At 46.4% G+C, this 25,869-nt stretch overlaps 3 protein-coding genes and 1 pseudogene across 3 annotated transcripts; 3 read left to right on the forward strand and 1 right to left on the reverse strand.

The window, feature by feature from the left end:
* The first annotated feature begins 5,592 nt into the window (after positions 1-5,592).
* Positions 5,593-6,081, forward strand: LOC136496085 (uncharacterized). Its single transcript, XM_066491804.1, has one exon. The coding sequence runs from the start codon at positions 5,593-5,595 to the stop codon at positions 6,079-6,081; it is 489 nt and encodes a 162-aa protein (XP_066347901.1).
* A 1,122-nt stretch (positions 6,082-7,203) lies between these two features.
* Positions 7,204-7,611, forward strand: LOC136496087 (uncharacterized). Its single transcript, XM_066491805.1, has one exon. It carries the CDS (start codon positions 7,204-7,206, stop codon positions 7,609-7,611), a length of 408 nt encoding a protein of 135 aa, XP_066347902.1.
* Positions 7,612-13,772: 6,161 nt separating this feature from the next.
* Positions 13,773-15,999, reverse strand: LOC136496088 (S-locus-specific glycoprotein S13-like; annotated as a pseudogene).
* Positions 16,000-18,233: 2,234 nt separating this feature from the next.
* LOC136497324 (putative glucose-6-phosphate 1-epimerase) lies at positions 18,234-25,570 on the forward strand. Its single transcript, XM_066493115.1, has 11 exons — positions 18,234-18,625; positions 19,271-19,929; positions 20,029-20,213; positions 21,419-21,493; positions 21,889-21,945; positions 22,206-22,366; positions 22,450-22,590; positions 23,323-23,425; positions 23,499-23,598; positions 23,691-23,931; positions 24,315-25,570. Exons 3-10 carry the CDS (start codon positions 20,091-20,093, stop codon positions 23,900-23,902), a joined length of 972 nt encoding a protein of 323 aa, XP_066349212.1. The 5' UTR covers positions 18,234-18,625; positions 19,271-19,929; positions 20,029-20,090; the 3' UTR covers positions 23,903-23,931; positions 24,315-25,570.
* Positions 25,571-25,869: the final 299 nt, after the last annotated feature.

Raw genomic sequence — 25,869 nt, forward strand, 5'->3', positions numbered from 1 at the left:
TGTTGGCATCAATCACCAAAAAGGGGGAGATTGTAAGGAAAATGGACCCTTGGCCCATTTACTTTGGATTTCGGTGTTTGATGACCAACACAACTAAATTGGACTAATGAATTTGCAAGTGTTTGTTTTGTAGTTCAATAGGGTGCAAGACGTAACTTGGACGAAGGTGACGTGATGATCCAATGATCAACACCTCAAGCAAGACCTTAAGAGCACAAGAAAAGACCCAAGAGATCAAGCAAAGTCCAAGCATGAAGATTGAAACCAAGTCGTACGCAAGATCATGAAGCAATGAGCTCACTGTGGTGACCGAATGCAGGACCGAACGCTGGACAAGCAACCAGACGCTGCGACCAGACGCTGGCCAAGTGGCTTGGTAGACAGGTGACCGGACACTAGACCGGACGCTGGCGGCAACCGACCGGACGCAGGACAACAACGTCCGATCGAGTACAGAGAGGTTCCAGAGCGGCAAATCTGCGACCGGACGCGTCTAGTGGTAGGCGACCGGACGCTGGCCAGTATCCGATCAGTATTTTGCCAACTCAATGGTCGAGACGACCGAATGCGTCCGGTCAGGACGATTCAGCATCCGGTTAGTAGCAGTTTCACAAAAATTCGACCCCAATGGCTACTTTCTCAGTGGGGCTTATAAATACAACCCCCAACTGGCCATTTGAGAGATGTGGAGTTGAGGAAACATACCAAGGGTGTTGATACACCATTTTAGTCATCTCCACATGCATAGTGCTTAGTGTTTTATTAGGTGATTAGCATAAGTGCTTTGCGAAGTGCTTAGGTTGATTAGACCACCGCTTATGTGCTTGCTCTAGGTGTTTGCCTAGTGTTTAGTGAGGTTTGCATACCTCTTGTCACCCCGTGCTTGTGAGCACAAGTGTTGTACATCGAAGGGGCTTGAAGTCTTGCGAGATCACACCAACCATGTTTATGGTGTGGCCGCCACCGTGTACTGGAGGGGACAAAGCCTGCGGCGTTTCGGTCGGAAGCTTGATAGTGAAGACGGCGGGAAGCATCTGGGAGAGGCTTACCGAGAGGCACATCGAAGACCCACTTGCGCGTGGGGAAGGCTCGAGGCTATCCACGGAGTTACCTGACCAGGAGCTTGGCCCTTGCGAGGGGCTCCAACGAGGACTAGGGGGAAGCTTGCGCGTTTCTCGACACCTCGGTAAAAATACCGGAGTCGACGACGGGAGTTTGCATATCTCTACCTTGCTTTTTAGCTTCCGCATTTACATTTATTACTTTACTTCGTTTGTGGTAGAGATAGCAACACACTAGCAAAACCATAGTTACACATCTAGATAGTTTATCTATTGCATAGGTTTTGCTAGGGTTACAAAAAGAGGCCATAGTTTAGAGTTAGAATTTTAAGTTGCCTAATTCCCCCCCCCCCGCTCTTAGGTGTCACGGTCCCTTCAGCAGGTACCGACATCTGCCATACCTGAACAAGACGACGTAACCTCCCACATGCATCTGACATCCAGCAGTGTTGTGGGCATCTACCATCATCCCGTACCCACCGGCGTGGGCAACAAGGCCTAGAAGCATACGTACTCTCTTCCTCTCACTTGTAAGGCCATCCCCTTTATCTATAAAAGGGGATGCGCTCTCTTCCAACATTCAGGTTCGTTAAGTGATTCTAAATTCATTAGATCGGTCAAGTTCACTAGCACACAACAGCAGAACCACCAGGTTCAAACCACGAGCACATGCTCGAACACTTAGCTCATAGCGGGGCTCCCATCGCTTTCGGCCCCTCTAGCCAGAGTCCAATCAGACCTCTTGTACCCTCATCTTCCTCCTTCTTGTTTGTAACCCCACTGTAAACTTCGAGCACCTGGGCTTAGGAATAAAGTCACTGACCGACTCAAACTAGACGTAGGGCATGTTGCCTGAACCAGTATAAACCCTATGTCATTGAGTGCTATGCCACCTCCGATCACAACATACGACAAACTTACAAATATTTACGTGTTGGTCACTTTCTGCACGGACACTCCTACTTCATATATGGGCCTATTTGAATCCCCTCTTCTAAACTTTAGAGCTTCTAAAAGTTTTAGAGCACTTTAGCTCACTTTTTACCTCTAAAGATCTAACGTGAGTTGGGTTAAAGTTTAGAGCTAACTTTTAGACCACTTGTTTGGAGTTTTAGCTCTAAAATTTAGAGGATCAGAGGAAATCCAAACATGCCCACAGTACACATTCAGTGCATGACATTGACATGTACGTGAGTTAATAAATAGGTGTATGAGAGGTGTCATTTATGTATGTGAGTGAGTTTTCTCGTCAACATAATCAAAATCAACAAATTAAGGTAAGTGTGCAGAGGTGCAAGTTCATAGGTCAATTATCTAAGTGAGGGCTTGTTTGGAACACAATTTTTTCATAGGAATTTTGGAGTTTTTCATTCCTATGGAAAGAAAGCCCGTGACTGCGTTTGGAACATAGGATCTATAGTTTCCCTTCCGGAGGAAAGGCAACCAGCTATGTGTGTTTCACGGGAAATAAAACATCTTCCGTGACTCAAGGAAAACATGAATGTTCAAATTTTTCCTACAATCCAAATAGCAAACTTCAAGTATTCCCCTGTTTTAGATCCCTACGGTTTTTCACTTTATACTACATCCTATTCCTGTGTTTTTTTCTTCTATTCCTCTGTTTTCCATTCCTGCGTTGCAAACTGGGCCTGAATGACCATTTTTGATTTTGACTTCATTGGGAGACTATCTAACCATCTTATCTTAAATTTATCTTTTAAATCATCATTTAGAAAGTCGTTGGAACAAAATCACTATCTATATCTCTCTATCGGGATATCATTAAAAATGATCTTATTGCCCTTTTTGCTAATTTTCATAATATGAAACTGGACATTGGTAGATTCAACTATGGGGTTATTACCCTTTTACCTAAAGTGAAAGAGGCCAATAACACAAAGCAGTACAAAACCTATTTGTCTGTTAAATGTCAGTTACAAAATTTTCACTGAAACCCTAATGTTAAGACCGGAGAAAGTCATGGGTAAAACTATCAATAGAAGTCAGTCTGGCTTCGTGAAAGATGGAAACATTGTATGGTATCTTGGCTTTGCATGAGATTCTTCATGACACTAGGATTAAGAAGAAGGATGGATTAGTGCTTAAACTTGATTTTGAAAAAGCCTATGACAAGCTGAATTGGGAGTTTTTGTTTGACTGTCTTAGGCAAAGGGGATTTTGTGAAAAATGGTGTGATTGGATCAAGCTTGTTATGATGACTGGCACTGTGAGTGTTAAAATCAACAATACTAAGGGGGTTTACTTTAAATCTGGTAGAGGGGTTAGACAAGGTGATCCTTTGTCACCCTTCCTCTCTAACATTGCTATTGATTCTTTAGCAAAAATGATTTCTCTTGCACAGAAGAATTACTTGATTCAAGGCCTTGTGCCTGAATACATTGAAAATGGGGTTGTTATTCTGCAATATGCAAATGACACAATTATGTGCCTTCAAGATGATAGAGAGTAGGCTACCAATCTTAAACTTTTGCTTTACATTTATGAATCAATGTTTGGTCCTAAGATCAATTTTAACAAGAGTGAAGGGGTTATGATAAGTCAGGATGACTCAAAGAGTATTGAATTCTCTAAAATGTTCAATTGTGCTATTGGCAAATGGCCTATCAAGTATTTAGGAGTTCCTGTGGCCGGCTCCAGGCTTCATGTAGCTGATTGGTTACCCATTATTGAAAAACAGATGAAAAGATAGGATGGGTGGAAGGGTAGTGCTTTGAGTTTAGGGGGAAGATTAACCCTTATTAACTCCTGCTTGAGTAATCTACCTATATACACCATGTCTATGTACTGGTTGCCTGTTTCAACCCTTGATAAAATGGACACCATCAGAAAAAGATTCTTCTGGCAAGGGGGAGGCTTGAAGAAGAAATATCACCTTGTCAGGTGGATTAGAATTACAAAACCAAAAGATAAAGGGGGCTTGGTATCAAAGATTTAAGGAAAATGAACATTAGTCTTTTATGCAAATGGTGGTGGAAAGCTGAAAATGGAGAAGAGGCATCTGGCATGATATTATCAGGAAGAAATATCTCCAAAAAGGGAGCCTGCGCTTGTTGAAGAAATGTTAAAAAATTCCCCTGTGGCATGTGGGGACACACCTACACCTGGCGCAGGAGGGCCAGAGACGTGCGGAGGGCCGCGGAACACGCGATGGGCGCTCACGGCGTCGCGAGCAGCTCGGCATCGACGAGTGGCTAGGATGGAAACATAGTCTAGTTTGTTACTTTCTATTTACAGTCCTTAATTATAGGATCAATTAGTTTTCATCCGTGTGAAGGCCTTAGGCCATATATGCTGTAACGAAACACTTGAGGAAGGGAAGGAAGTATTATCAATCTAATTTCCTCCCTCTTCTCCAAACAACAAGCCGACGGCTGAGGGGCAAAACCTCGCCGGCGACGACGGAACGAGGCTACGAACTCCGTAGCCACGGTCCAACTACCTTGGACGCCGACGCACTTGACAACCTGGTATCACGTTCTAGACGATCCTCTCCCTTCCGTTCCACCTCATCATCCACCGCCGCCATGGGTGACACCGATCAAATCAAGTCCCTCACCGATGCCATGAAGGAGCTGCAGGCCACGGTCACAGCCAATGCCAAGGCCATCGCCGCCCTCACTGCGGATCGCGCATCGTCCTCCGCCGCCAGGCTGGGCTCCGACGAGCACCATAATGATCAGCCGCCGAAGTTTCAGAAGATGGACTTTCTAAAGTACGATGGCACAAAGGATCCCCTCAGCTTCATCAACTGTTGCGAGTCCTACTTCCACCAGCAGCGGATCATGGAGGAGGAGAAGGTATGGATGGCATCTTACAACCTCGACAATGAGGCACAACTCTGGTACATGTAGGTGCAGACAGATGAGGGCACGCCGTCGTGGCGTTGCTTCACGGAACTCCTCGATCTAAGGTTTGGACCGCCCCTGCGCTCTGCCCCACTCTTTGAGCTCACCGATTATCGGCGTACCAGCACTGTCGCGGAGTACCAGGCACGCTTCCAGGCGCTTCTTCCCCGCGGTGGTCACCTGGACGAAACCTAGAGGGTCCAGCTATTCACGGGAGGTCTCCTCCCGTTGCTCAGCCTCGCCGTCCAAGTGCAGAACCCGCAGTCACTCGCCACGGCCATGAGCCTTGCCCGGCAGATGGAGTTGATGGAATAGTACTCCGTCGCGCCGCTGAAGGCCGCATCCTGCCCGCCCTGGCGCCGTAGCCCACCCTAGCGTTCCAGCCGGCCACCAGGGCTGCCGCTCCAACAGTCACAGTGGAGGGCCACCCCGTCAAGCACCTCACCCAGGCGGAACAGGAGGAACGTCGTCGCCTCGGGCTGTGCTGTAACTACGATGAAAAGTATAGCTGGGGGCACAACCGCATCTGCAAGCGCCTCTTCCTCCTCGACTGCATGCTGGAGGACGACGCCGACGATGACGTCGCTGCAGGGGACGAGAACTCGAGCACGGAGGCGCCGGTCTTCTCCCTGCATGCGGTCGTAGGCGTCCCGACTTGCGATACGATGCAGATCATGGTGTCGCTGGGCGCCACCTCCCTCATCGTGCTCCTCGACTCTGGTTCCACGCATAACTTCATTGCCGAGGATGCCGCACTGCGAACAGGGCTGCCCATCCAGCCCCGGCCTCGCCTCACGGCCATAGTCGCCAACGGCGAGAGGGTCGCCTGTCCCGGCGTCATTCACCGCGCGCCGATCTCCATTGATAATACACCGTTCCACATCGATCTTTTTGTCATGCCACTTGCAGGGTATGACATGGTGCTGGGGACTCAGTGGATGGCCACACTGGGGAAGATCATTTGGGACTTCACCGAGCGTTCCATGTCGTTCCAGCGACACGACCACACCATCATGTGGGCAGGCGTGGCCACATCTAGCACGACTGCTCTGCACGCCACGGTGACCAGCGCGGCGCTTGCGCCCCTCCTCGACGTGCTCCTGGCAGCCTTCGAGGACGTCTTCGCTGAGCCGACGGGGCTGCCACCCAAATAGGGCTGCGACCATAGCATCATCCTCAAGCCAGACGCATAGCCCGTGGCGGTCCAACCGTACCAGTACCCGGCGGCGCACAAGGACGAACTTGAGCGACAATGCGCCGCTATGATCCAGCAGGGCATTGTCCGCCGTAGCGACTCGGCGTTCTCCTCGCCGGTGCTCCTCATCAAGAAGGCAGATGGCTCATGGCGCTTCTGCGTCGACTACAGGGCGCTGAACACGCTCACCGTCAAGGACGCTTTTCCCATCCCTGTCGTCGACGAGCTGCTCGACGAGCTCCATGGCGCGCATTTCTTCACCAAGCTGGATCTGCGTTTCGGCTATCACCAAGTCCGGATGCGGCCGAAGGACGTCCACAAGACCGCGTTCTGCACCCACGATGGCCTCTACGAGTTCTTGGTGATGCCGTTCGGGCTGTGCAATGCCCCAGTGACATTCTAGGCGCTCATGAATGATGTGCTTCGACCATTCTTACATCATTTCGTCCTTGTCTTTTTTGATGATATTTTGATCTATAGCACGACTTGGGCCGACCACCTGCGTCACCTCCGCGCTGTCCTCTCTGAGCTACAGCAGCACCAGCTCTTCATCAAGCGCGCCAAGTGCGCCTTCGGCGTCACCTCTATCGCCTACCTCGGCCACGTCATCTCCGCGGGGGGTGTTGCCATGGATCCAGCCAAGGTGCAGGCCATCCATGACTGGCCGGTGCCTCGCTCGGCGCGGACGGTCCATGGCTTCCTTGGCTTGGCGGGGTACTATCGCAAGTTTGTCCACAACTACGGCATGGTCGCCGCCCTGCTGATAGCCCTCCTCAAGAAGGACATGTTCTCCTAGACTGCTATGGCAACCGCGGCTTTCGACGCCCTCAAGGCCGCGGTCACTTCAGCATCGGTGCTCACCATGCCAGACTTTGCCAAGCCGTTCGTCGTCGAGTGCGACGCGTCTTCACACGGGTTTGGCACCATGCTCGTCCAGGAGGGCCACCCGATCGCTTTCTTCAGCTGACCCATCGCGCCACGCCACCAGTCCCTCGCCGCCTATGAGCGGGAGCTCATCGGCCTTGTCCACGCTGTTCGACACTGGAGGCCGTACTTGTGGGGGCGGTGATTCATCGTCAAGATGGACCACTATAGCCTCAAGTACCTGCTTGATCAGAGGCTTGCGACGATCCCCCAACATCACTGGGTCGGCAAGCTCCTTGGCTTCGATTTCTCCGTCGAGTACAAGCCCAGGACGACGAACGCAGTGGCTGATGCATTGTCTCACCGTGATATGACGGGGGAGGGGGTTGTGCTGGCCCTATCGCCCCCCCGTTTCGACTTCGTCGTGCGTCTCCGCCAGGCCCAGCTCACCGATCCGGCCCTCGTCGCCATCCAGGACGACGTGCGCGTAGGCTCCCGCGGGGCGCCATGGGCGATCGTCGACGACATGGTGCAGTACGCTGGGCGCCTGTACATCCCACCCGCGTCCCCCCTCGTCCAGGAGATTCTGGCCGCCACTCATGAGGAGGGGCATGAAGGAGTCTAGTGCACACTACATCGGCTCCGCGCGCGACTTCCATTTTCCTAACATGAAACAAGTTGTGCAGAATTACGTGCGGGGCTACGTCATTTGTCAGCGCTACAAGTCGGAGCATTTGCATCCGGCGGGACTTCTGCTCCCACTGCCGGTGCCACAGGGAGTTTGGACGGACATCGCCCTTGACTTCGTCGAAGCGCTACCGCACGTTTGGGGCAAGTCCGTCATCCTGACCGTGGTGGACCGGTTCAGCAAGTACTACCACTTCATTCCTCTAGCGCACCCGTACTCCGCCGAGTCTGTCGCCCAAGCTTTCTTCGCCGACATCGTCAGGCTGCACGGCGTTCCGCAGTCCATGGTGTTGGACCACGACCCCGTGTTCACCTCCACGTTCTGGCGCGAGCTCATGCGCCTCATGGGGACGAAGCTCCACATGACCACCGCATTTCATCCGCAATCGGATGGACAGTCCGAGGCCACCAACCGTGTCATCATCATGTACCTACGATGCCTCACTGGAGATCGACCGCGGCAGTGGCTGCGCTGGCTGCCTTGGGCGGAGTTTGTCTTCAACACCGCCTACTAGTCCTCGCTTTGGGACACGTCGTTCCACGTTGTCTATGGCCGGGAACCGCCGTCGATCCGGTCCTACGAACCGGGCGACACACGGGTCGCTGCCGTGGCTAGAAACATGGAAGAACGTGAAGAGTTCCTTGCTGACATTTGTTACAGGCTCGAGCAGGCTCAGGCGGTCCACAAGCTCCACTACGACAAGAACCATCGCCAGGTTGCGTACCACGTCGGTGACTGGGCGCTCCTGCGACTCCAGCAGCGGGTGGTGTCGTCTCTTCCTCACGCCACGACCGGCAAGCTCAAGCCGCGTTTCTACGGGCCGTACAAGGTCACCGAGCTGATCAACGAGGTTGCAGTTCGCCTCGCTCTGCCGGTGGGCGCTCGGCTTCACGATGTCTTCCATATCGGCCTCCTGAAGAAGTTCCACGGGCCACCTCCGGAAGCCCCTCCGCCATTGCCAATCATTCATCACGGCGTGGTGGCTCCAGAACCGGAGCGTGCTGTTCGTTTCTGGCTGGCTCGGGGTGTGCGCCAAGTCTTGGTTCACTGGAAGGGCGAGTCCGCGACTTCAGCGACTTGGGAGGACGTCGACACGTTCCGCGGCAAGTTTCCGGCATTCCAGCTCGAGGACGAGCTGGCTCTCGAGGGCGGGAGAGATGTCATGTGGGGACACACCTACACCCGGCGCAGGAGGGCCAGAGACGTGCGGAGGGCCGCGGAACGCGCGATGGGCGCGCACGGCGTCGCGGGCGGCTCGGCATCGACGAGTGGCTAGGATGGAAACGTAGTCTAGTTTGTTACTTTCTATTTACAGTCCTTAATTATAGGATCAATTAGTTTCCATCCGTGTGAAGGCCTTAGGCCATATATGCTGTAACGGAACACTTGAGGAAGGGAAGGAAGTATTATCAATCTAATTTCCTCCCTCTTCTCCAAACAACAAGCCGACGGCTGAGGGGCAAAACCTCGCCGGCGACGACGGAACGAGGCTACGAACTCCGTAGCTGCGGTCCAGCTACCTTGGACGCCGACGCACTTGACACCCTGTGTGGAATGATTTGTTAAAAGTTAAACACATCTATCTAAAGGGCAGATCCATGAGGGTAGGTGATGGTAAAAACACCAGCTTCTGGCATGATCGCTGGTGTGGACTTGTCTCCTTGCCAGACAAGTTTCCAAGCTCATATGAGATAAGTGAAGACCGGGAATGTTGTGTTGAAACCATGAAACAAAGAAGATGGAAACTGAAGTTCAGGCGTTGGCTTCATGAAGATCTGCATACTCAATAGGGTAGATCGCAGGATATTGTGCATCGTTGTTGTACAAATAATAACAAGGACAGAGCAATTTGGGATTGGGAGAAGTAGGTTGTTTTTTTTCTGTTAAATCAACTTACAAATATTTGTGTAAATATGAATATGGCCCTAACTTCAAGGGAATTTGGAAAGCGAAACTTCCTTTAAAAATCAAAATTTTTATGTGGTTGCTATCACTGAATGCAATTCTGACCAAAGACAACTTAATCAAGCGAAAATGGAAAGGAGAAAAAACTTGTGCCTTTTGCACAGAGGAAGAAAGTGGTCAGCACATCTTCTTTGAGTGCTTGACTACAAAATATATCTGGAGCCTTTTGGCCTACTCGATGGGCGCTGACTGTAGACCGAGTAATATGGAGCAGTAGTGAGTGTGGGTAAACAAGTTCTTACCCCAGAGCCCGCAAATGCATGCTGTTGGGCTTGCAGCTGTTTGCTGGGCGATCTGGAGAGCTAGAAACTCTGCGTGCTTTGAAGGGAAGAACATTAAATCTCCGACTGAGATTGTTTGTATGATATGTTCGTTCCTGACGTATTGGGCAGGTTTACTGAAGGAAGGCCTGAAGGACCGTGATCCAGGGCGCTGATGCAGTGAAGACGGCGGCTCTTTTCTTCCACAAACAGAGTCAGCAAGCCCGTGCAAGGGAGGAACACCAACTGGTGCCATATGTCGGATGATCCACAGAGAAAAGCGCGAAGTCGTAGCTCCTGAGTGCTGTTATTTAGGACATGTATCGCCTTTTTAGTCTGTTGATTCTGCGTGGGACTTTGATTGTTGGCAGAAAAGCGCGAAGTCGTAGCTCCTGAGTGCTCTTATTTAGGACATGTATCGCCTTTTTAGTCTGTTGATTCTGCGTGGGACTTTGATTGTTGGCAGGCGCTTCTAGTTATCTTGTAGTAGTGGTGGAGCGTTCAGCCATGTGTTCCCTTGGTGATGGCGTGTCTGAATGCGGTTATTTCCTGTGGCTTAGGGCACCTTCAACAGTTTAGACGGCTGCCGTCTGCAAACACGGGTCATGTCACATAGAGACAGCAATACAAACAAATTATACAATGTATTGTCTTTTAGGCTATCTGCAAGATAATTAATTCTTGTACAGACTCATAAATTAATGTGATAAAAAATAGCTTGGGAGCACGAGCCCCCGTCGTACAACGGTGCTGCGAAGAGATGGCACACCCGTCTGTTAGCTGAGTCGAGGAGTTTTTTTTTTAAAAAAATGACATCTCCCAGACGGCAAAAAAGACGACCGTTGTACATGCCCTTATGTCGTTAGGTGGGACATGAACTAAAACTTATGTAATTTCGTTGCTGCGGTAATAAAATTCGGTTTTACCGGTGTGGAAAAAAAAATCTATATCTCTCTATCCTTTGATATTTTTTATATCTTATTATGTGCGCTTTGAAGAATCAGCCGGCTCTATATCTTTAGTTAATGATAAATCAGAAATCGAGAACAACAATATTTTAAAGATCTAATATAAAAATTTCTTGGATGATTTATCTTTTACCTTTACGACTAAGGACCCATTTGGTAGGGCTTCTCCACCGACTTCAGGAGCCATTTGGAGTCGTTTTCTACCAAACGGGGTAAAGTAAAATAGCTTCACTTATGAAGCTCCTAAAAACATGCTCTCACAGTGATTTGGGGTGGGATGGAGCCAAAAAAGTGGCTTCTCTCGGCTCCTCCTCCAGGCCCCTAAAAACATACTCTCACATGGAAGTCATTTTGTCAAACGGTTTATCAAAACCGCTTCAGCTCTACCAGTGAAACTATTCATGAAGCTGAAAAAAAAATAACTTCACTAATGAAGTAAAGCCCTGCCAAATGGGCCTTAAAAAAAAAACAGCCAGCGTTTTCGTCCACCGGGCGATCTTCACCACGTGCCTGCGATCTATGCGCCCTAGCGGTTTCATGGGGCGCCCCAGTGGTTTCCCCGCGTGCCTGCGAACCCCGTTCTGCGCCTACGACAGCGCGCACGATCAAGCCCCCTCCACGCAAACAAACCCAGCACCAGTGCGATGGACTCCTCACACGCGATTGACTCCTCCGCTGGATCCACGCCATATCCGCTGGAAACACGATCCGTTGTTGCCCAAAAAGACCGCAACGCCATCAATCTCCAAAGCCTTCCCCGCATGCGATACATGCTTCTCTCGTCGTCGCCGCACGTAGACGATCGTCCTCAGGCGCCCCAGGGCACTGCAATCCAGGTGTTCCCTCCCTTCCTCCGGCGAAACCGTGCGGTTCATCATCCTCCCTCAGTCCCCTGCTTCTGTTCATCTTCGTCGTCGTCTCTGTTCGTCGTCGTCGTCGCCATGGCGCGAGGCTTGGCATCCAGGCCGCTCCCAGCCGTCGCTACGCTCCCCTTCGTCGCCCGCGTTGAGGGCCTCCAGGTGCAGCACCTCGGCGGCGGCGGCCACCCAATCGACGCCGTCATCCAGTGTTTTGCTTTGCCAAGGGACGACGTCATATGCCTAGCTCCTCGATCCGTTATTAGCTTGATGGCATCACCATGACATCATGCCTATGCGATATACGACCGTTTTTCTTTAGAAAAGTAAATCCAGATATACCATCTGAATACATTAGCCGTCCATCACCTGAAATTTAATCGTTTCAATACCCCTTCGTCATGGACTTGGTCCACGGTGAACCACACACACATCCCACCGCCGGTCCACGACCCATGGACCGAGTCCGCAGCATGTGCACGCACACTTTGCAATCTAGCCTCTACTTCTGCCAAATAAAATCAATGTTTGCTTAGTCACGGAGAACTGATCTGCTTTCTCCAAAAATCTATAGTTAATACCGCATAGATCCCTATCAACAATAAACCTTCCAAAAGAATTAGTTTATTATGCAGAGATCTCATGGAAGGAGAGAGAATGAGGCGATCGAGCGGGTAGAGAGGAGACAGCAACTTAGGCTAGACGTGTATACGAAAAGTATGCGTGATGTGAGATGAAGTCTGCTCCAAACTGAGATATGGGACCCAAGTAGTGATGGACCTAGGTTTTTATCTCTGGATATACGCAGCAAAAAAAAATTTCTTATGTAATTCGATGAATTTTTTTTTATTTTTTTATATTGAAAATTTCTACCTATCTTTATGACTGTCGGACCCCAGAATATGCGGTGGTCCACCCTGCATACCCTGTAGGTCCGTCCCTGACCTAGAGAGATAAAGACAAAAAAAAACTACTGTGATACATAGTTTGTTTAAGTGGTCGTTGCCTAACAATGCGTTAACTATCATTATTATAATAGTACTTCAATTTTAGTTAATTCTAACCTATAAAATTGTGTCATGAATCACTATGAATCTTTATTAGGAATTATAGCCCTTTTTACATAAAATCAATTTAATAATTTATGATTGAATTTTGACTAAAGTGGTTTACATAATAATGGATTTATAAAAAAATAAGTTTCTTCTCCCGTTGCAACTCACGGACACATTTGCTATTCTATAGTATATGTCTGTGTGGAATAGGCATAAAGTCACATATTTATACGGTGAGTATAACATACTTTGTTTTAATGTTTTGTGAGAGATTTTTCAAGACACGTAGTATTACTTATGTGACATGCATTAATATATATATATACTCAAACCTTTGTACAGGATAGCGTGGAGATATGGCGGAACTTATTCATGGATTTATTGATGCACGGAAAAAAATGAATATCGGATATCTCTTCCAGCCGAAAGGTATATACAGTAAAGTTTGTGAGCCTGCAACACCGCGCTCTCCGTGACTATGTTAATTTCTCGAACTTTGCTTTTTCGATTAAATGTCACTTTAACATCGATATTTAATTTTACAGTATTATTATCTTATCATACGATCTGTGTATTTTTAGTATAAAAATTTAGTTGTTCCGTAGCAACGCACGCGCACGAACTTAGTCATTAACAAAATCTCTATACTAAGAGTACGGAAGGATATAGACTCTTGAGCCTGATTTTTCCATCAACTTTACATCTGTTTTTTAGGGGCTCTTGCATTTGTACCTTTGTTTTGTATCGAAATTGTAATTTTGTCCCTATTTTTTTTTTGACTTTGTGAATTTACCCCTATTGTGCCATTCACGAAGCACCAGTGTCATCCACCTCTAATGGTGTTAAACTTTGTACAAAAGAACATGAATGTCCATGCGATTTTGCCCCTGTTTGTTATGCCTAATTGTGATTTTACCCTGATTTGGAATTAGACTTTTTTTTATTGTATGCTGACAATTGATTAAATTTGGTCAAACATATTTGACACAACTTGTAATTATTTGAACTCAGATTTAATATTGATAAATATTCAAAATTTTGGCAGCACCTTTGCTATATTTTTGGCCCTGAGTTTGGAGCCCCAACGAACATAAACCTTGCTGTATGGAGGTCTAGAAGCAAAACTCAGGTTGTACAGGTTGTAGTACCACAGCTTGCATCCGGAGTCATACACATACGCTACACAGTAGCATTTGCTGAGACAGGCTTGCTTACAATCTTCATCACTTCCTGCTAAATCATTCTGAGAATCATAAGGGAGCCCCTACAGCTTGTCCAGCAGGATAAAAGAGTCATCATGTTCAGTCTAGCCATTCGTCTCACAGCTCAATGGAAGAGATCTCGGTCTCGAGCAACCAGTAGCAAAGGATCCGAGGCTCCACTCAGTTGGATAGGAAGGCTCAAATCCATCGATGCAATTGCATCTGCCATTGCTCGTGCAAGCACCGAAATTACCGCAGAAGAAGCCACTGGATTTGCAATCTGAAGGGAAGGTCCAACGAGCTACCCAGCCAATGCTATTTTCCACTGCAGAATCCTCTGACCACCGCATCAAGCTGACTTGCCCCAGGTGGAACTGCAAGAACTCGGTCAGACTAGGATTGTCCGGAGGATTCAGCACTAGTGAGCTGCCATTGTCTGGTCATGTCACCATCCAATCCGAGAAGGTGCCCAGGCTAGGATGCCCATCGGTGGTGAGCACGAACCCGTTCCTCCTACTCCGGTCGACGCTGACGCTGCCATTGTGCGAGTAATCCTTGTACGTCAACAAGACGTTGGCCCCCGTGTCGCCAGCGAGCCCGAGCCTAGCGCCGGGGAGCAGCGAGTCGCCGGGGGAATCAAAGCTCTGCCACAGGACCCGCGAGGCGTTGGTCTAGTCCCTCACCACTAGGTTGCCGTTGCCGAGGAGCACCGCGGCGGCGGCGGGCGGCGGCGGGCGGCAGGGCGCCCGGCGTGTCCCCAGCCACGGGCGAACACTAGAGGGTAGACCCGGCCTCCGTGATGCACACGCTGCCGGCGAAGACCTCTAGCGCGGCGGCGGAGAGGTCGGAGATGACGACCCTGTCCCCGACCCAGAACGTGGGGCTGGTGCTCGGCATCCTCTTGAAGCAAAGGCCCAGGAAGTGGTGGATGCCGGCGCCCGGGGCGAAGAATCCCAGCTCAAAGTCGCCGTTCTTGGACACTAGTGTCTGGTTGCCGGAGATGCCCGCGCCAGGGAGGATGATGTCCGTCGCCGAAGCAGCGACGACCAGTAGGAGGAAGAAGACGAGGAAGGTGGGCGGCGCGCACCCGTGAGGCCCCAACGCAGCGGTCAGGAGCCAGGGGGAGGGGTCGGGGCAGAGCCCGCCGTAGGCCACGCGACGCCCCAGCCACTGCGGGCGCAAGCCTGGGGAGGAGCGGGGCGGAGTGAGGATGAGCTGCGCCGCCACCAGTACTCGCGCGCGCCGCCGGTACTCCCCAAACCCTAACACGCAAGCCGCGCCGTCGGAGTGTGGCAGAGGGAGGAGGAGGAGACGCACGGGGGGGGGGGGGGGGGGAACGGGAAGGAGGGAGGATGAGCCACGCCGGAGGGGGGAGTGGGAAGGAGGGAGGAGGAGCTGCGCCGCTGCCAGGCCGCGAAACCATCTGCGAGGCACGATTTCTCGTCGGGAACGGGTCGAGCGAACGGGTGAGAAAGGACTGAGGGGTATCATTGTCTTTTTCATGTGGGTGTCTTTTCTTTTTCTTTTTTTTTTACCATTTAATACAAGCATTTTAGACGGTGTTACAAAGCAGAGATAGACAGAAGCTTCGTTTGGAAAAAGTGAGAGTAAAATCATAAAGTTAAAAAATGGTAAAATCACAATTGAAGTACTGTATAAGGGCAAAAACGTCATTCCCCCTCTTTTTTTTAAGGATACTTTGTATCTGATAATATTGCTATCGGGTCCGGTCCAGCCATGTTTGATGTTTGGGCACCAGCCGGGCCCAACTGGCCCCGGGCCTCCTGCTCGGCCGAGCCCGATCCCTCCCCTCTCCTTCTCCATCGCAGTGGGCCCATCTCCAGCAGCGCCGCAAACCTCTCGCCGCCACGGCCGTCTCACAGCAGCACCGGCACGCGCGGCGGCGTACCTGCGGCGGTAGAGCACAGAAGCCGGCACAAGCTTCGCTTTTTTCCGTACAGGCGCGCGGCGAAAAAGCCTAGGCATGCCTTTGGTCTAAAAGCGCCCGCATGCGGCATCCCCTCCTCGACCCACCTCGCGGCGAAGCATCTCCTCCTAGCACGGCAGCACACCAGAGCCCCAGCGCAAGCCTCAGGCTCCAGATCCCCACCCTGGCCATGTCGGGCCGGAGACAGGCGTGGCAGTTTGCGGCCGTGCTGGTCTTCTTCCACGGCTCCGAGTACGTCCTCGCTGCCGCTTTCCACGGCCGCCAGAACGTCACCGCTACTTGTGAGTGCGCCATGACTCCATGTCTCTTCTGATTTGAGTGCGGCTTGGACTGTGTTCGTGAAATTCGATGGATTTGAAACTGGTGCTGTGCAAATCCTAAATCTGGAGTAAATTCTAGCGCTCTACTGAAAAGTTGAAGCAAATCGCTGCGTGAGTTGAATTGTGCTCGTGAGGTTTACTAGATTTGAAAGTGGTATTGAGCTATTCCTAGATTGCACCTCAGTCTCGTTGCTAGATTCTAGCAATTTCACTGAGTAGTTGAAGCAAATTGCTGCTGAGTAAAGATGGGACTATGTCTTGGCAATTTCTTGCTTGGGTTTGAACTGTCATTTGACCTAGCCAGAGTATTTGTAGTAGACTTTGTAGTCTATATTTTGTAAACCGCTTTTGCTGTCTGATCTATGTCAACTTTAGCAGCTAGCAACTATCTATTCCATTTAGCAGAAACAAGCTGCCAAGTGCTGCTCCTAATGAATTTAGAAATTAAGGAACATATCGTAATGGGATTTTTTAGTTAAAAAGCTCCAAAATTGGAAAGTATGATCAAAATTCATCAATGGAGCAGGTTTTGACAAATGAAACTTATAACTAATTAATTGCTTCATAAATCATTAGTTTTTTTTTTCCACACTGGACGAACCGAATTTCATTACGGATAGTAAAGAATTTACACAGGTTTCAAGTCATCTGCCCAGTTTCCGAGACATTACTTTCCCTCCAGCCCAAGCACAAAGGGCTCAGCCAGAGAAGCAACCAAAAAAGCGATGGCGGCTACGCCACACCCAGCAAACAACAGGTTTCAGACCGACATAAGAAGCTAACACTGAAAACTGACCCGACTTAATACAAGCCAGATGAGGCTGCCACGGCACGCAGGCCAGCGAAGACTGACTTCCAAGCAGCAAAGAACTGAAGCCTTCAAGTCTTGATGATCGCCTGAGAGTCATCCCCCTTCTGTTGGACTTGCTGGTGGAATTGCAAAGCCACCGACTTCAGAATCGCCGCCCCATGTTCCATCTGAGTTGCAACCTCTTGTTTCTGAAGCCCTGCCCAATATACCAGCATAGAACAAATCAAACATAAAATCTCTGTAGGAGCCTTTACTCTCTTCCCCTCAAAGCAAATAGAGTATGAATTGATTAGTTACTTTTAACTAGGCTTGTGCAACTGCAGCTTGCATTTGGCTAGCTGATGTAGTATGCGATCAAACCAGGGTTCCTTCCAATGCAGGCACTAGGTTACACCAACGTTCACGGTCTCATTTCAGAACACTAATGCTTACATAAATAATTTCTGAAACATAGCCTAATGTGATGCTGGTTTTTGTTTTAAACTGTTAAATCTTTAAATCCGCTCTGATGGCAATGGTGAATATATCAAGAGTTCTCAAAGTTGTGGTGGTCTTTTGTGGACAAGAAGTCCAATCCGCCAAAACTGTAGGATGGTCAATATTCAGTATTCAAATAACACTGCCAAAAGCCCAAAACTTTTTTTTTAGCAACTGGACACTGATCAAACAGCACCTGAAGAAGCATTTGGCATGCGTATGTTGATTCTATTGATTATTAGTTTTTTTTCCTTAATTTTTTACAGTTTAGATTATACTTTGCATTATCCTATCTTTATTTTTGGCAGTGTTGTTAGTAATGAAGTTGCTTCTCTTGCAGCACTTCTTATTAGCAAGCAGTATGTGTTGGCAATGGTTTTTGCAATGCTGGAACACCTGACAGAAATTCTTATTTTCCCAGAAGTAAAGGAGTACTGGTTTGTCAGTAATACTGGCCTTCTAATGGTTATTGTCGGTGAAATTATCCGTAAACTTGCTGTAGTGACAGCTGGACGTGCCTTCACGCACGTTATAAGAACTTATTATGAAGATCAGCATCAGTTGATCACCCATGGACTGTATAGGTAAATGATTCTTTACTTTTTGTAATAGTTCAAAGTTATTGAGTTACTACTTTACATTTGCACTACAACAATTCAGAAGTTTAATTTGTTCTATTCTGCTTAATTATACAGGTTTATGCGCCATCCTGGGTATTCTGGCTTTCTTATATGGGCAGTAGGAACCCAGGTTATGCTGTGTAATCCATTATCAACAGTTGCATTCACATGGGTCTTGTGGCAATTCTTTTCAAAACGGATACCGTATCCTGCCTGAAAAATATTTTATAGACTCTTCATCTCAATTATTGAACTGTCAGAAGCATACCACTTTATGTGTTTTCATTACCCATTGAATATGAACATCTTCGTGAAAAGAGTAAAACTAGTTTTTCTTGTGATTCCTTCACTCAGAGCAGGTATGAAGAATTTTTCTTGAGGCAGTTCTTTGGCTCAGAATACGATGAATACGCACAGAGAGTACACTCTGGATTACCATTTATTAAATGAAAGTATAGCACTTGCAAAGTATGCCCTTGAATCCTTGACTTTTAAGTTCCCATTTGATACCATGTGCCTCAAACTTTAAGATTTAACTAGCTGCTCTATCATGCTTTCTTTAATTTTCAAACCCAGCGGTAGTGCTATAATAAAACCGGTGGATACATGCTTTCTCATAAAACAAAGAGAAATTGAACAATAATAGTCTCATAATTTTGTTTCTTTTCTCATAGGAACACATGTAGTTTGAATATTTTATCCCTGGCCCAGAATTATAGCCATTTTGTGCACAATAACTTCTCACAACTATTTTCCCCATTTAAAGTGCTTTCTTTACACTATATTGGAAAGTATGTATGGTTCATAATTTAACATGTCCTTGTGGCTTGACATCTCACATTTTACTTGCACATGAATTGTGAGCAAATGTGGCTCACATCATTTTGCTACATTATTTCTACTTTGTGAAAGAAAAAAATATTTTTAGGATCCACCAGTAAGATTTCCAATAAACTATAGCTTGAACAATGTGGCATGACCACACTTCAATAAACGTATCTTGCAGTCTGTGTACTGTGGTTACTAGTGAAACAGAACGTTCTTGTTCTTTCTTTTTTGATACAGCACACATCTGGAGATAGGATATTCATACTCTGTTTGATTTTGTTGTAGGTATGTCGAAGTAAAGCACCAAACAATATGAAATCAAGAGATAACAAAGAAAGGAGCCATTTGATGGATTGCATACAATACAAGACAAGTTAGAAATTTTATGGTCTCTAGTCAAGCAGATGAATTATTCATCAGCTCATTGATCTGTGCAAATTTGGGCAGCTTTACATTGGCCATTACTCCTTTGATGTAAAGTTCAACCTTTTTTTTTTCACCCCCATAGTGATGTTCACCAACAGCTGAACTTGTGGCAGCACGCCATTCAAAGCCGAATGGTTTCAAGGTAATATGTCTACTAGCCTGAGGTTCCTTGTGACGAAGCATTTGTTGACACATGTACACAGCTTTGTCCGGTACTCTGGTGTCAAGCATCAAGCATATATACTTATACTTGGAATCAGCGTGTTTTCGTCTGGACGGGCATGTCGAAATTTTATAGTCTGGACGGGAATGTGATCAATCTGGACGGGAATGTGATCAAGCTGAAGTGCTAATAGAAACGCATCGGCCTCCGGAAGTCAACACCAGGAGACTGGCGAGGCTTTGGTTTGGTCGAAAAGCGCTTGTGCACCCGTCTTATTCATATCAGTCTGCTCGACGCCAAAGTTTACAATCACATATTTAATCAATTCGAAGTTGTTTGACTCTTAAAAATAAAGGTTTCCATCCATTCTTTTAATAGAGAGACTTTTCTTCACTCCTGAGCTCGCTTATAAATAGCTGTCACACCTTTCCTCTCTTCATTCGCTCCACTCCAGTCTCCAGCAGTCCAGCCTTGCCTCGCAGTCTCGCCTCTACGATCACTTCAGCCCGTGGGAACATGGACACTGCGTCGTCGTCCTCGACCCTGCCAACGTCGCACCCGCCGTCCGTGGAGCGCACGAAGGGCCCCACCGGCCTCGAGAAGCTCGTCCTTCGCGAGTCACGCGGTTGGTCCGCGGAGGTAATAACGAACTCGATTGCCTCCCACCACTACTTTTCCGGGACGATTTGGGGGCGCATTCCGTTGGGAGATCGGAGGAGCGGAGGGTGCGATCTACATATAGCGTGTCGATTTTCTTTTATGATTTATATGATGGGGTTGAGCGTTCGGGGTTCGCCGACCAAATTCACTAGTCCGGTTAATCGGAGACGAGCCGGCGTTTGGCGTTTATAACATTTTAACATTGCCATCCTTGCGTGAAAAGTGACCGGTGCTTTGTTTTCTGGTTGGTTTTTTTTTTTTTTGCTTTTTCTCACTTTTTTATTTCGAGAAGGATGAATTAGTGGTGTTGTCCATCTAGTTGAGGTTCGATCATTATGGAGTTCTTTCCATAGTTATTTTTTGCAATCTATTCCTCCACAGAATAAAAAAAGAGTGTACAATTAGTTTTGGTCTTGCGTCGCCACTTGAAAGGGAAAGGGGCCTAGGTTATAGCCTTTCGCTGTCAAGATGGATGATCATCAGGTTGTTTTGGAATTTGGTCTGATACACATCTGATGACCTGTAGGATAGGTGCTAGCCTCCTTGAGTACTGAGGATAGGATAGATACCTTTTTTCTGATAAGATGGAGGAACCACAGTGAATCTGTGTTTTTAGTTCTAGCATGTTTGGCTGAGGAAGCCTTATACCATAAAACTATATATCTAACTAATACGGATATGATTATTTGTTATATATGTTTGTATTAACGAGTTGCGCAACTGCATACTCCTCCGTAACAAAAATTCAAAGTTATTGTGGTCTGTGGTAGTTGCAGAGAAGCTAATGTTAGCAGTAGGTGCTTGAGTTGTACCATACAAATGATAACTAGGTAAACTTTTAGTGTTATCCAATTGTCTGGATCAATCCTTCTTGACTCTTACGCACTAGTTAGTTAACTCTGTTAGAACTAACAGGCTCTAAAACTTCTGTCAGTGGGTGTCCAATGTCATTCTTGCATGCAAATAGGACTATAAGATGTCCTATTTTAAAATTTGCTGTGTTCTTCTTCTTTTTTCTTCCCCATCTTTATTTTTTATCCAAGTTGGAAGCGTATCAATTTGCCGAAAGGCAAATTCTTCACGCATGTAGGGCCTGGTACCTGCATGAAAATTGTAATCATGTGTCCTTGTGTTAGATCAGGTTTTAGCTCCTGTAGTTGATCAATTATCTTGTCTTTTGCAAGGTCCATCTATATGGAGGTCAAGTAACCTCTTGGAAGAATGACCATGGAGAGGAGTTGCTTTTTGTGAGCAGCAAGGTATATAGAAACATCCAAGATGTCATGGATGACGGCATTGGTTAACTTCTTAATCCATTAGTGCATTAGAAGCATGGACGATACATCTCTGTCATCCTTGTCCATGCCAAAACAAATTTATTCGTTAAAACTAGATTCGATCTGAACATATCTAATATGCTTTGTCAATACTTCATCATATTTCTTAGTTCCAGAGTCCTTTTGAAATATCACTAAAATGTTGTTTCATTTTCTCATGACCATAGCCCTTTTATTTTCTTGGTTTTTTTTTTCTACAAATGCAAGTAACTACTCAACTAAGTATGCCACTCATGGCTCCTCATTTATTATGTGCATGTTGCCGCATCAATCATGACACCTCTTAAACATGGTTTTGACTTGAAGTCCTTTTTCAGGCCATTTTCAAGCCTCCAAAAGCAATCCGTGGTGGAATACCTATTTGTTTTCCCCAAGTATGGCAACTTCATTTTTATTTCATAATTTATAAAAAAGGGCGTACCCAGTGCAGAGAGCTCCCGCTCTGTGCGGGGTCTGGGGAAGAGTGTTAGTGGCAAGCCTTACCCTCGCCTGTGCAATGCGAGGAGACCGCGACTCGAACCCGGGACCTTCCGGTCACAGGCGGTAAGACTCTACCGCTTGCACCAGGTCCGCCCTTCTTATTTCATAATTTATAAGCTCAAAAAATGTCTGCTCCAATCATTCATATATGCAGTTTGGAACACATGGAAATCTTGAGAAACATGGATTTGCAAGGAACCGTTTCTGGGCTATTGATGACAATCCTCCACCTTTCCCAGTAAACACTGCTATAAAAACTTTTGCTGATCTCATTCTGAAGCCTTCTGAAGAAGATCTCAAGATTTGGCCTCACAGGTTCATGTTAGAGACCATGTTGTTATCATGTCGATCCTTAACTCTGCTCCTCATCTATCTTTAAATAAAACTACAACTTGCAGCTTTGAATTTCGATTAAGAGTTGCTCTTGCGCCTAGAGGAGATTTGATTCTCACTTCTCGAATCAGAAATACAAATATTGATGGAAGACCTTTCTCATTTACTTTTGCATACCATACGTACTTCTCGGTATCTGACATAAGGTATGCATAATTTTTTAATCAGTTCATTCCCCCTCTATTCTCAGATTTTGGTTCAGATATTGTAATCTGAAACTTATCCGATAGTCTGGAATTAGAATTGTGGACCTATCTTGCATGGCTTTCCAGTTATATGTGTTCAGTTTACTTGTTGATGCCTTCAATAGGCCAATACTACCTCCATAGTTTTTAATAAAGCACGGCTTAACATGATACGTCTCCCAAATCATATTTTGACCATTTGTTTATTTTATATTATTTAGGGTTATAAATTATGATAATTGGATAGTAGATTTGATTACAAATCTAATCAGATCAAGTTTGTATTATAATAGTTAAAAATTGTTAGCTAAATTATTGGTCAAAGTTTTAAAATTTTGAATCTTAGTATGCGTGCGCGCCTTATAAAGGAACATGGAGGGAGGATGTATTATGCATTTATGCTTATGTCATTGGTATTAAACTAAGCTTGGCTAATGAAACACCATTTTTAGAAGCTGCTGGCAAGCATGATGGTTTCATACTGCAGTTTTAATGCAGGTACATGCCAAACTTTTAGACCACAGGAAACGGGTCAGGCACTTTAGTTTTGTGGGTAAGGAGGGAGCTGAAAGTTGGAGAGAGTATGCATTAGAAGATGTTTACATGTACTTTATCTCAATTCAAGTGTATACCTGTTCAAACAATCAGGAATTCAAACTTGTTTTTGCTTACTTAAGACACAAATGTCCCCAGTGAAGTACGTGTTGAAGGGTTGGAGACCTTGGACTACCTTGACAACCTTCATGCAAAAGAGCGATTCACGGAGCAAGGAGATGCAATTGTGTTTGAAGCAGGGGTAACTACACCAACTCAATATCACAATGAAACTATGAATTTTGCTGATTTGTCAACCTTTTCTTGTGGTGAAGATTGACAAAATTTATTTAGACGTGCCATCAAAAGTTGCAATAATTGATCATGAGAAGAAAAGAACATATGTCTTAAGAAAAGATGGGCTTCCGGATACTGGTAAGTTTACTCGATCATTGATTTTGTTCTCATCAGCATTCGTTTAGCTTGTTATAGCATGCTTATTTCCATTACCCTTTTCCCTCTTATAGTTTTATGGAACCCATGGGATAAGAGGTCAAAAATCATGCAAGATTTCGGGGATGAAGAATATAAACACATGTTGTGCGTGGAACCTGCAACTGTTGAGAAACCCATTACCTTGAAACCTGGTGAAGAGTGGAAAGGAAAGATGGAGCTCACAGCTGTTCCTTCCAGTTACTGTAGTGGACAGTTAGATCCAGATAAGGTTCTTCAGGGTTGAGAATTCTAACTTACAAATATCTTGTATAGGTAATGCCCATCTCGCTTCGAAGCTTTTTGGCTTTTTGCAATTTGAGAGCTCATAGTGATAGAGACAAGTCCAATGCAGTAAAAACTTAAGCTTCAGCAATTTTCTCAATTTGATTTATAAAGATGCTTGAAAATGTGGATTTAGAAATAGTATGTTTGCTCCAGTTGCAGACTGAATTCAGTTTGTATGCATAATTTGATTTCAGCACAATGGGCATATGTCTTTGAGCTCTGTTCATGTGATTGATAGCACAATGACTGAAGATAGTTCTCAAGCCTGGTTAATTGCATAGTCATGTCAACAACTACCTCTTCCAGTTATTTCAATTTGAAATGTCAATCATAGTTCTCTTTCCTAATTCATGAATTCTCCATTTCTGCAGGAATGGCCAGCGTCGCTTACATTACTCGGTGGCTGCCCTAGTGTTGAAGCTGTTTCAACTTACTAGCCTTTGTTCGTCGCCATTTTCTCCACTTATGTGTCTTTATTGTTAGTATATAGAAGCAGGTAGTCACTGCAACCATAAGCCGCGCTAGTAGCTTTTGAATATCCGATTGTGTCCTCAGTGGACTCAAATTAGTGAATAATATCATCATTGTTCAGAATTGTTCGCCGGACACATGGATGGTGCCTTACTTTACATCTAGGGCTAGGAGATGTCTTTCCTTTTCTATTAGTGTAGAGACGTTGTCTTGGACTCGTGAATTCACCTGCTACGTTGTCTTGGGCTCGTAATTTCACCAGCTCCTGGATGGGGATATGTAAATCAACGATATTGGCACTATTTTGTTTCTATTCATGTTTCCTTCTGGGCCATCATCATCTGTAGCCCCATTGTCATTCAAAACAATACTATCAGTCACGACCTAAGTGTAATTAGCATGCCAATCATCGTATCATGAGAGCATGATTATAATATAATTAAATTAATAAATGTAGGGCTAAGCTTTATTTTCTGCCTCAGGTGGTCTAACTGGGCTCCTACCTTAGTTAAACATTGTTTTAGCATTAAAAAGAAGGTTTGAGATGACGTGATGGAAATGTACCCATGTCATGAACGACGAGTGATTGTCAAGGTGACATGATGGAGTTTTGGTTGAGTTGGGTTAGTGTGATTTTATGTTTCTTAGCTTATGAATGTGCAAGTGTTTTTTTTTAACTATGAATGTGCAAGTGTTGGGTGGATAAAGGTGGTCGTTGTAGCAAATAAGGTCAAGTGAGGAGTTCGAATCGATAGACCATGGGCGGTGAAAATAGAACACGAACGCTTGGACTAAGGGACCAAGTGGCGGGAGGATGTACTAAGTATGGCTAACACTTGACATGGCGATGAGCGAGAGATGGGGCTAGACCGAGTCAAGGCAAGGTGTCGTGAGCACTTGGTATACTGTCGGGCCGTCGGCACCGGAGGGGTTGTGTACTGGCTACACCGAGGAGGGTTTGACGGTTTTAGCCTCAAAACCACGGGCGGAGTGATTTTCATATAATCCTTGAACGTGGCCCGATAAGACAAACTATGTTTTTATGAGGAATTGAACATGTGCCGATTATGTATGCTCCCATGTGACATGGTCCTAGATGAAGGCCACATAGTTGGTTAGCACGGATGGTGCTGCCAGGGAGAACCAGATTAACTAGATTAAGGGCCTGTTTAGATTCCAAAAAATTTTATGCAGTACCCGTCATATCAAATCTTACGGCACATGCATGGAGTACTAAATATAGACGAAAAAAAACTAATTGCACAGTTGGGTGAGAAATCGCGAGACGAAACTTTTAAACCTAATTAGTCCATAATTAGACACTAATTACCAAATACAAACGAAAGTGCTACAGTAGCCAAAATCCAAAAAAATTTGGATCTAAACAGGACCTAAGTAGAGTGTGGACCAAGGGTAGTAGCTCGACTTAGTCTGGTTAATTGGAGGATCCTCGCA

Source organism: Miscanthus floridulus, chromosome 12, assembly GCF_019320115.1.
Source record: "Miscanthus floridulus cultivar M001 chromosome 12, ASM1932011v1, whole genome shotgun sequence".
Taxonomy (NCBI): domain Eukaryota; kingdom Viridiplantae; phylum Streptophyta; class Magnoliopsida; order Poales; family Poaceae; genus Miscanthus; species Miscanthus floridulus.